At 42.6% G+C, this 12,097-nt stretch overlaps 1 protein-coding gene across 1 annotated transcript; it reads left to right on the top strand.

Annotated features, from left to right (window-relative positions):
* The first annotated feature begins 3,528 nt into the window (after positions 1-3,528).
* Positions 3,529-5,006, top strand: LOC132389658 (zinc finger protein 239-like). The gene is made up of 2 exons (XM_059962197.1): positions 3,529-3,573; positions 3,825-5,006. The coding sequence occupies exons 1-2, from the start codon at positions 3,529-3,531 to the stop codon at positions 4,785-4,787; spliced, it is 1,008 nt and encodes a 335-aa protein (XP_059818180.1). The 3' UTR covers positions 4,788-5,006.
* The last annotated feature ends 7,091 nt before the right edge of the window (positions 5,007-12,097 follow it).

Here is a 12,097-nt window from a genome sequence, read left to right on the forward strand (position 1 = left end):
CTGTTCAATGTATTGCCCCTTCAGTTTCACAGCCATCGGAGTGGTCAGTAACACTTGATATGGTCCTTTCCACCGAGGTCAAGTTTCCCTCGATCCCAGTTCTTGATCAGGACAAAATTCCCAGGTTCTATGGTGGGGTAGTCACTCTTCTCTGTGGAGTAGTTCTCTTCCTTGTAAGCCCACCGTACCTGTCAATGTAATGCTTGGAAAATTTTGGTTAGTTGACATATATATTTCCCCAGCTCTTCCCCTAGGGTATGAATTTCCAATTCTGCTGGTAGATTTTCTGGGAGAAATGATCCAAATGTCTTGGTCCCCAGGGTGTCCTCATGGGTCATCCGTAAATGATTTCCCATGGGGGCTAACCCTGTTGGAATAGGTCTAACGGTAGTACCTTCAACCAAGTGAGTCCAGTCTCTGCTGTTAGTTTGGCCAATTTACTCTTCAGTCTGCCATTTGCTCTCTCCACTGTGCCAGCGGCCCATGGGTGGTGTACACAATGGAATTGTTGCTGGATAGCTAGTTTGTTATGTACCTCTGTTTACATTCTCCACAAAGTGTGTGCCATTGTCAGAGCTCAGCATCTCTGGCAGGCCATACTGGGGAATTATTTACCATGATAATACCTTCATAACAGTATTATTGGTAGTTGGAATAGCTTCAACCCATCTACTAAACACATCTATAATATCTAAGCAGTATCTATAGCAATGTACTCTAGGCAATTCAATCAAATCAACTTGTAGACATGAGAAAGGTCCACCTGGCAAGGGACTCGTACCCGATGTGCAGGGTACAGGTTACCAACCATTCCCTCCTTTCCCAGGTGTGTACAATTATGTATATTATCAACCAAAATTGGTAAAAACTGTGTAGGAAAACAAAGCTGTCCCGCTGGGGTAATCCAAATACCTAGATCGGGGTCTTTCTGGAACCCCATCTGGGACCACAGTTTGCGCTCCTCCTCAGAGTCGTCCCCCTGAAAAGTACGCACCTCCCTCATGCCCAGCAAACCCGTTCTGCTTTAGTCACGGAGGGTTGTTTGATGGGAACCTGAGGGGACTACAACTACTGACGATTGTGCTGCACTTTTCGCTGTCTCATCCACTAAAGCATTGCCTTCAGTGACCCGGTCGGACATGCAGGTGCCTGCTGCTCATTTAATAACAACCAAAACAAGAGGTAGCTGTCGAGCGGTGAGTAAGCTCTTTACAATGGTGGCATTACTAATGGGGTGGCCAGAGGAAGTCAGGAATCCCCATGTTCCCAGAGAGCCCCGCAGTCATGTACAATTCCAAATGCATAACGGGAGTCTGTGTAAACGTTCCCACTTTAATCTGTTGCTGGGATACAGGCACGAGTCAGAGCAAACAGCTCAGCCTTCTGGGCGGAGACAGCTGCTTCAAAAGAGGCCTGTTCAATTACTTCACAGTCCATCACTATCGCATAGTCAGAATGTCGTTTTCCTGCTGGATCCACAGAAGAGCTTCCATCCTCATAAAACAGTGTCTCAGGCTTGAGGGGGTAATGCAGAATGGATGGGAGAGTCTGTCCTTCTTTGATGGTGAGCCGGACAGGGGGCAGTTGGTGCGGCCGACTTCAGGGTCTGAAATTGCCCAGAGATGGGGGGACAACGTCTTGGGTTTGGTCAATATTAAAAGAATGACTTACCAGATGTCCTGTCTTCACCTCAGACTCCTTCCAGTATCGGAGTTGGCCCGCGGCCAAGTCTTGCCAGTCTCCCTCAGTGCTGGAGGCTTGTTTCCTCAGGGTGTAGGCAAGGAACCATAGGCACTTTGGCATGAACCCAGGGCAAACCCTAACAGTGGTTTGGGGAACCACCAGTCCTGACTTTCGCCAAATGATATCCGGAACTTCAGCCAGTAATGCTCTGCCCGCTCTTCCTTCATCCTCTCCAATCACTGTGACTGGGAACTTCTGTCCCTCATGGGTGCATAATATTAGCTTTCCTCAGTGACGCACCCTGTAGGGTCATAACACAGAGTCACATGAGAGTCGGCTGCTGGTGGAAGTTCCACAACAGATTTACCAAATCCTCACCTGTTGTTCACCTCTCGCTCTCTCTGGGATGAGGTCCAAATAGTCACCACTCTGTAGGCGAATAGGTTTCCCTTGAATTTCCTGCAGACTGAAGAAGTCGAGCTTTTCTGTCATAGAATTATGGAGACGTTCAGTATGGAAACATGCCGTTTGGCCCAACTAGTCAATGCCAAAAAAAAACTTCAGCTGTCTATTGCAACTACCTCCACCGGGACCATCACCCTCCATACCCCTGCCATCCAGGCTCCCATCCAAACTTCTTTTAAATGGTGAAACTGAGCTCATTTTCACCACTTGTGCTGGCATCTCATTCCACACTCTCACGATCATTTCAGTAAAGAGCTTTTCCAAATGTTCTCGTTAAATTTTCACTTACCCATGACCTCTGGTTGTCATCCCACCCAACCTCAGTGCAAAACGCTGCTTGCATTTATCCTATCTATACCCTCATAATCTTGTATACTTCTAACAATTTCCCACAGCCATGTACAATTTCCTTGTTTATGTTTAGAGCCTATTTTTAGGTGTATGAGATGATCGTGTGGTAGCCAGAGGTTTTTTCCCAGAGCTGAAATGGCTAACGAGAGGGGTCATAGTTTTAAGCTGTTTGCAAATAGATACCGAGGGGATGTCAGGGGTACGTTTTTTACCCAGAGTGTGGTGGGTGCGTAGAATGCACTGCAGGCCATTTGTGTGAGAGTATTTCAGTTACTGTGGGGCCAGGAGCCCGTGCATCTCAGTGGGAACAGGGAATAATACCTGGAGAGAGTCAAACTGAGCCAGGTCACAGATTGGAGATGGCAGAAATGTCCAATTCTTATAGAGACAGGAAGAGCATCAGAGAGTTTGATGGTCATTCCAGATACCAGCACTTTGCCCAGTTAGAAGATGATTTCTCCATCCAAATTGTGTTGAACCTCAATGTAACAGTGTGATGTCAGATCACACCTTGACAACTCAAGTGATGAAAATGAAATGTTGCTGTACTCCCATTGATGGATTTTGTAAATCTCTTTACAGGCTAAAAATAACAAGTAATTTATCGACGGGAATCTCGAACACAACACGCCAATTTTGCTGTCTCTGTCCAGATACTTAATAAGTGGAGCAAGGGATACACTCGATCCTACTCAGACTGTGGGGAGGGTTTTAGTTGGTCATCTGACTGACTGGCACACCGGTCATTTTACACAGTGGAGAGGCCGTTCACCTGCTCAGACTGTGAGAGTGGATTCACTTCGTCATCTCAACTGAAGGTACATCAGCGAGTTCACACTGGACATGGCCATTCACCTGTTCTGTGTGTGAGAATGGATTCAATCGGTCTTCCCACCTGTGGACACAGCAGTCAGTTCACACTGGGCAGAGGCTGGTCATCTACTGAAGTTGTGAGGCAGGATTCACTCGGTCATCTGACTTCATGGCTCACCAGCATGTTCACACTGGGGAGAGGCCGTTCACCTCGGAATGTGGGAAGGGATACATTTCGTCTTCTCAACTGAAGGCACATCAGTGAGTTCACACTGGGGAGAGGCCGTTCACTTGCTCAGCCTGTGGGAAGGGATTCACACAATTAGCTGGCCTGCAAACACCAGTCTGTTCACACTGGGGAGAGGCCTCTCACCTGCTCGGACTGTGGGAAGGGTTTCACTACTTCATCTCAACTGAAGGTACATCAGCGAGTTCACACTGGGGAGAGGCCTTTCACCTGCTCTGACTGTGGGAAGGGATTCACTACTTCATCTCAACTGAAGGTACATCAGCGAGTTCACACGGGGGAGAGGCCATTCACCTGCTCATACTGTGGGAAGGGTTTCACTCGGTCATCTCAACTGAAGGTACATCAGCGAGTTCACACTGGAGAGAGGCCATTCACCTGCTCGGACTGTGGGAAGGGATTCACTCGGTCATCTCAACTGAAGGTACATCAGCGAGTTCACACTGGGGAGAGGCCTTTCACCTGCTCAGTCTGTGGGAAGGGATTCAGGCAGTTAGCTAGCCTACAAGCCCACCATTTAGATCACACTGGGGAGAGGCCGTTCATTTGCTCGGCCTGTGGAAAGGGATTCACTCGGTCATCTGAACTGAAGGTACATCAGCGAGTTCACACGGGGGAGAGGCCATTCACCTGCTCAGACTGTGGGAAGGGATTCACACAGTTAGCAGGCTTACTGAGACACCAGTCTGTTCACACTGGGGAGAGGCCGTTCACCTGCTCAGACTGTGGGAAGGGATTCACTCAATCATCTCATCTGAAGGTACATGAGCGAGCTCACACTGGGGAGAGGCCATTCAGCTGCTCAGACTGTGGGAAGGGATTCACTCAATCATCTCATTTGAAGGTACATGAGCGTGTTCACACTGGAGAGTGGCCATTCACCTGCACAGACAGTGGGAAGGGATTCACTCGGTCATCTCGCCTACTGACACACCAGTCTGTTCACACTGGGGAGAGGCCGTTCACCTGCTCAGACTGTGGGAAGGGATTCACTCAATCATCTCATCTGAAGGTACATGAGCGAGCTCACACTGGGGAGAGGCCATTCAGCTGCTCAGACTGTGGGAAGGGATTCACTCAATCATCTCATTTGAAGGTACATGAGCGTGTTCACACTGGAGAGTGGCCATTCACCTGCACAGACAGTGGGAAGGGATTCACTCGGTCATCTCGCCTACTGACACACCAGTCAGTTCACACTGGGGAGAGGCCGTTAACCTCCTGTTAATGTTGGAATGTATTCACTCAGTCATCTAACCTTATGTAACTCTCACTCCGGCTAGCAGCTTAATATAGGGGGTGATAGCCCCCTAGCTCGGCCAAATTTGGGTGCATGCTGTGCTGTGTCCCCTGTTACAAATCAGTACCCCGAAATATCAAACAGTACACAATATGTGCTTAATAATTCTTGCTTTGACTATAGGTTTGTAAAGTAAAAAAAAACAGGGCCCACTCTGTCCATTTGTGGCTTCTCATCTCTCCCCAGCAAAAGCCCATGAAATTTTCTCATCCAGACTCGTAAGAAAGAACATTTCTGTCATTGGATAGCACAACATTCCAAAACCCTGTTATCTCTAGTTGTAAACTAGACATTTCTGCTACAGAGAAACCATTACATCAGCAGTGAAACCTTACAGCACGTTTCACTTGTGACACACTACCGGGTTCACACTGGGAAGAAAGTTTCAATGAGCTGCATGCTGGATATTTGTCCATCACCGTTGCTGAATGCAATTTCGAGAGTGATTGTATGTGTTGAACTCTGCAGTAATTGCTGCTGCTCCCCAGGCACGGGGGGAGTTTCTCCTGCTGTATATTCACCTTTAATGGGAATAGATCTGTGACAAACGAATCAGTTCTATCTTAAACACTGTCTCCGGTACTTAGTGAATTTATAACACACCTAGAGTACAGTAGAGAGTCACCTCTGGCTGGTTGAACACTGCCAGTGATTCTCTTCCACAACAGATCTTTCAAATCCTCACCTGTTGTTCTCCTCTCGCTCTCCCTGTGAATGAAGCCCAAATAGTCACCACTCTGGTCGAAGAGGTTTCCCTTGAATTTCCTGCAGACTGAAGAAGTCGTGCTGACTGCACATCTGTCTGAGATGTTCTTCGCCCCTCTAGTCTCTGGGCTGAGGAAGAATGACATTGGTAGTTAAACTCCTTAATCACGACTCATGTCCACATAATGGGTCACTTTCCCCGTTTCTAAGGTGTTGTTAGAGAACCCACTGTCCTCTAAAGTCTGAAAGCAGAGTGGGAAACCATCAACTGTATTTTATTTATTTTGTATTTTTTTTTAATTGAAGTTTGTTATGAGTGATGAACAGTCCTGCTGGTCAGCGGGGTGCAGAGTTAAGCATTCCCAACCCCTCCTGCTGAGAACTACGAACTATTAATGTTGCGATGCTGCTCATGAGAGAGAGAGATAAAGCCCAGGCAACGACATCTGCTACAGATAAGAGGAGGAGAGAGACTGTTGATTTACTGTATTTTGACTCTTCCTGGATTATTTACCATCCACTACAAGGACTTCACTTTGCTCGTTAACATTCCTCAGGAGATAACAGGAGTGGCCTGATTTGGTGGACATGGTCATTCAGAGTTGATGGATAGCTGAGACCCTGTGAGTGGGGATAAAAGACAGGTCTGGAGAGATATCCTTCAGACACACCTGTGGACACTGACTGAGTGTTGTGAACCCACAGAAAGGTGGGGGCTTCGGAGACCGAACCAGGAGATCGGTCAGCAAAGCTCACAGTGTTACAGCAGGGCCGGCGGGGACTTGTGTATGTGAGTCCACTCATGCCAGAGTGACAAGTCCACCACAGAAGAATAGTCTAGCTGAAGAACAGAGGGGTCATAACTGAATGACCACAACGACACGCCGGATTAAGAAAAACACAAAAGGTTTTCCTGCCTCAGCTGTTGCTGTTACATCTCGCTCGCTCTCTATCTCTCTCTCTCTCTCTCCAACGATTTCAATACACCTTAGCATTTATGAACTGAACTCTATACTTTACTATGACAATTCATTTACCCTAGATATTGATAGAGCTTGTTTATTATTGATTATTATTATTCCTACACTTTTAGGTTTATTACTGCTATCTTGTTTTATATGTATATTTGCATTTTTGATATTGTATTGTGTAGTGTACTAATAAACACCTTTAGTTTGGTACCACCAGACTCCAACGGATTCTTCTTTCTCTGCTGATCAGATACCCAGTTACGGGATATGTAACAAGTTCATCAAACAAACAGCTCCATAAGATGTATTTCAGACGTTGTACACCTATAATCATATATATCACAAAATCATAAAGTATTTATCTGGGATATACACTTATAGAAAACAGTGGAAAGAAAAAAACAAGCAAAAGGAAAGAACAATTTACAAGTAGGGAGTGATTTTTTTTAAAGATTCATTGATTTGTGAGATTAAAATCAGGCCTATGAGGCATTATGTAGTTAAACCATTTTGCCCAGTATGAATCAAATTGTCCCAGCTTATGGTTAACAGATGCTGTTATCTTCTCCATTTTTCAAATGTCCATTGTAATTTCCATCATGTATTTAAAGTTGGGCTCTCCTGTGATAACCATTTCCAAGTAAGTGTCTTTTTACATGCCACCAATAGTATATTCATTAAATATTTAACTCTTTTCACCCATTCTTTAGGTATATATCCAAAATATATGGTCTTACTCTCCAAGGGTATTTCACATTTAAAGATGTTTACTTCGGGCATTATGTATCCCCCTCCAATAGTTTTTGATAACAGGGCAGTCCCAAAAAATATGATAATGATTTGCATTTTGATTTCCACAATTTCTCCAGCAAACAGGGAGGTTACCATCATAATGGGATTTCTGAGAAGGTGTAATGAAATATCTTTTTAAGTTTTTCCATCCGAACTCCCTCGATTTCTGTGAATTGGTACACTTCCATTGATACCTCCATATTGCTGTCCGTTCTTCCTCAGATATAATTACTCTCCTTCCTTCTCCCATTTTGATTTAATGTATGAAGTCGAATGTGTTTTAGATTTGACACTCCTTTATACATGCTTGAAATGATTCTACTACCATTATCTGAATTATATGCTTTTCTAAAGAGTTCAATCAAGCATGTAATTGCCTTGGTTACATTTTTTAGCATCTTATTAACATATTGTCGCATCTGTAAATACCGAATAAAATCTTGTTTTTCTAATAAATGTTTCTCTTTAAGCATTTCAAAACTGAACAGTGTTCCTTCTTTCATTATGTTGCAAATAACTGTTATTCCTTTAGCTGTCCAGTCCTTAAATCTAGCATCCAATTTATTTGATGTAAAATCAGTCATATGCACTCCATCTAAGAATTGCAATATCTCCCTCTAGATTATATTTTTTTATAGTAGTTTTCCATATTTTAAGGGTCAATTTCACCCATGGTTATCAATAGTATTTATGTAACTTTGCAGGTTGTTATCAGCCAAAATTGCTTGTATGGAGATGGGAAGTACCCGCTCCTCAATGTTTTTTCCATTGAGCGTCAGATGAGGGGTTGCACCAACGTACCACAGCTCTCAACTGTGCTGCAAAATAATAATCTCTAAGAGAAGGCAAGCCCCATCCCCCCTTTTCCTTTACTAATTGCAAAGTTTTGAGACGAACTCTAGGCCTTTTACCCTGCCGAATATACCTTGATAGCATCTTGTTCCATTGATTGAATTGATTTTGATTCATCCCTATTGGTAAGGTCTGAAAGAGATATAACATTCTGGGCCTAATATTAATTTTAATGGACTCAATCCTTGCACTGAGACTGGAAAAAGTAATCAGACTCCATCATGTCACACCTTGCTTAATTTGTTTATATAACGGCTGATAACTACATTGTGATAATTTTGCCAAATCTTTTAGCATAATGATGCCCAAATATTTGAACGACTGTGTACCACGCCCAGGAGTATCGACTTCCAATTTCTCTTGGTGGGCTATAGTAATATGAAAGTAATTGGGTTCTATCTATGTTGATCTTGTATCCTGATAATGGACCATATTGTTCAAAGAATTGCATCAATTCAGGTAAAGAGTGTGTTGGTTGCCCTAGATAGATCAAAATGTCATCCACAATTCAAGCCAATTTATGCTCTGTCCCTTTAATAGTAATTCCCCTGATATCTTCATTTTGTCTGATGTATTGAGCTAATGGTTCCAGATAGTGCGAAGAGTGGTGGTGGCCATGCACATCGCTGTCTCGTACCCCTTTCTAGGGTAAGACTATTTAATAAACATCCATTGACTTTAATCTGAGCAGTAGGATTGTCATATAGTGTCTGTATAGTTCTAATAATTGTCTTGGAAATCAAATCTATGTAAAGCTCTGCAGAGAAAATTCCAATTAAACGAATCAAATGCCTTTTCAGCGTCCATGCTTACCACTATTGCTTCGATTTTTTTTGTATATGATCCATAATGTGAAGTATTTTTGTATACTGTCTTGTGTCTGGCGTTGTCATATAAAACCAGTCTGATCATTACCTATCAGTATGGGTAGAAACTCCTCTCATCATTTGGCCACGATGGAGGTAAATAACCTATAATCTACATTAAGAACGGATATTGTCCTAAATGACCCGCATTTCATTTTATCCTGGCTTTCTTTCGGTATGGCTGAGATTATCGCTTCCTTCCAACTGGGTGGCATTTGTGCCTTTTTTAGAGCCCAGTTCAGTGTGGGGAGTAAAACAGGAATTAGCTCATTTTTAAGTTCTTTGTACCACTGCCGTAAACCCATCTGATCCTGGTGACTTGCTTAATTTAAACCTGCCAATTGCAGCTTTTTAATCAACTTCAGTTGTGTCATCAGTCATCCTTTTATTTTGTTCTTCGCTCAAAGTGGGTATCTCTAGAGAATTCAAGAAGGTGTCAATTTGGGTTATGCTTCCCCCTGAAGCTTTGGAATATAGTGTTTTGTAAAACACTTCAAAAGCTTCTTGAATTTAACTTAGCTTATCTTTTATCATTTTCGTTCTTGGGTCCCTAATTCTATGAATTGTATGTTCTGTTTTTTTTTCATTTTCTACGCTATTATTTTCATAGATTTCGATCCACTTTCATAATGTCTCTGTTTCAGAAACTTTTAGTTTTTCCTGATTTCTTTCGTTGCCAAATTATTTATTTTATTCCTAATTCTTGTAATTTCCCCTAAAGTATCCTGTACTAAATTCAATTTGTGTTTTTTCTCTAGTTCCTTCAGCTTATTTTGTAAATCCCCTTATGTTTTATTCCTTATTTTTTTTTCTTCTTATTTGAAGATATCGCTATAATGTTCCCTCTTAAGACCGCTTCAGAGTATCCCATAAAATGGGAGGTGAAAACTCTCCATTATCATTAAATTCTAAGTAGAGACCAATTTCTTTTTTAATTTGTTCCTGAAAGTACGGATCATTTAGTAGACTTGAATTTAGTTTCCATATAGTATTCTTTGTTTGTAGGTCAAAATCAACATTATCACTTAAATGAGTTTCCAGTAAAAATACCACATGTGCTTGTCCATTTTTTTCATTTTGGATAAAATTCTCTTAAGTCTGATTGGATTTAATAGCCCATTTGCATTAAAAGAAATTAATTTTACCTTGTCCTTATCCATCTGTATTTATCTGTCAATGTATCATTGAAATTACAATAAAACTTAGTCGATCTACTCCCTGAACAAATAAGAACCAACAAACGCAAATAATAACAAAAATGGCAACAAACGTGTGACTCCAAGGCTGAGGTCTCGAGGAGATGACTCTGCGTTGAGCTAGAGGAAATGTCTAGCTGTGGGGATCACCCCTCCTACTTGTGAGTTGAGGGCCCCCATTGCAGTATTCTTAAATATCAGTGAACAAATCCATTACACAGAAAAGATTTCCCTGTGTAGTCCTATCTATCTATATATAGATAGATAGATAGACATGAACACACACACACACACATATGTATATGTATATATATATATATATATATATTCATTTTGCTGGGGAAAAAAGGAGTAAGTGAGCAAATAGAGAATAACAACTAAGTAATATAAACAACAATACACACAAAATGCTGGTAGAACACAGCAGGCCAGGCAGCATCTGTCGGGAGAAGCGCTATCGACGTTTCTGGCCTGCTGTGTTCCACTAGCATTTTGTATGTGTTGTTGTTTGAATTTCCGACATCTGTAGATTTCCTCGTGTTAGCTAAGAAATATAAAATCCACATTATAATGTATTTCTCGAGATAGGTATATAACCGTGTACTTTTGCTTCTGTTTAGCTTCTCAACATTTTTAAAGTTAGCCAAATCTTATGGCTCTTCTGAAGGGGGTGAGGACTGTCTTTGGGAAACTCCCGGTCTCTTCCTGATATGTTTCCCTCGGCTTCCTCCCGCCTCCTGCCTTCTCGTTTCTCGCACTATATCCCAAGCCGAGCGGGACAATTCCTCAACCAGGCTTTCTTTCGTTTTGGTCATGCTGACGGGCAACCCACTGGCCTTCATGTCTGTAGTCGCCTCTTCCACTGTCTGGTACAACTGCATCCCATTGTCATAAAACACTCGAAGTTTACCAGCGTACGGAGTTTGAAATCTAATCTTATTTTTTTTTAATGCTCGTTTTACTTCGGAGTATTCTTTGCGTTTCTGGAGGACCGCGGGGTGTGTAATCTTGGTCGAAATATATTAATTTATACTCTAAAAACAATATCAATACCCGGAGACTTCTAGCATTGCCGTTACATCCGAAGGGCTATAAGGAGGAGCTGGGGAACTGAGCCTCATATTATTGGTAAGAGATGCAGAGAAGGGATTCTGAAGAGCCGGATTGGGCGATAATGTTTCGCGAATTGAACTGAGTTTATGAGCATGTCAACAAAAGTTAAAAGAATGCGCAGTGCTAGGCACTCACTACCGGAGCATTGATATTGACATCGTGATAGGGGGCACAATGTGCTAGAGGGATGGGGGATGTCCTTATTTAGGAGTACAGGACTGGGACCAGTGATGCGTCGCAGCGATCAATGTTGGGTATTTGATAAATCACTAATTAAAGGTCCGGCATCAACATCAGGGAAGCATGACTTGCATAAGATTCCAGGGTCATGAAACAAAATATAAAATACTGTCTGCGGCTTTTCTGGCGGCTTAAACGTATGAAGCTGTTTCATATCATAACAGAGGAGCTTAACTGCGAACTGCTCGAGTTTTGGAATTTGTGAATTGTATTGTCACGCTGCACGCAGGAAGATTCAACAAAACTAGAAATTTTATTAATCAAACTGAAAAAAAAGCACCAAAAGCAGTAGAAATTACACATTCCTGTACAATTTGAAATAACTCGGCCGTAATTTCATTGCGCAAGGACCAGGCCGACAGAGCCCCGAGGGTTTAGCCCTTCAACTTTAAATACACTCCAGGGTACGGAGGAATCCTTGTCCAGCTGATTAAACCGCCGATTCGTGAGCAGCTTACTGGTCACTATATAGATATAAGCAAGGAAATAATGCTGTTAGGCCC

This window comes from Hypanus sabinus, unplaced genomic scaffold (assembly GCF_030144855.1).
Source record: "Hypanus sabinus isolate sHypSab1 unplaced genomic scaffold, sHypSab1.hap1 scaffold_62, whole genome shotgun sequence".
Taxonomy (NCBI): domain Eukaryota; kingdom Metazoa; phylum Chordata; class Chondrichthyes; order Myliobatiformes; family Dasyatidae; genus Hypanus; species Hypanus sabinus.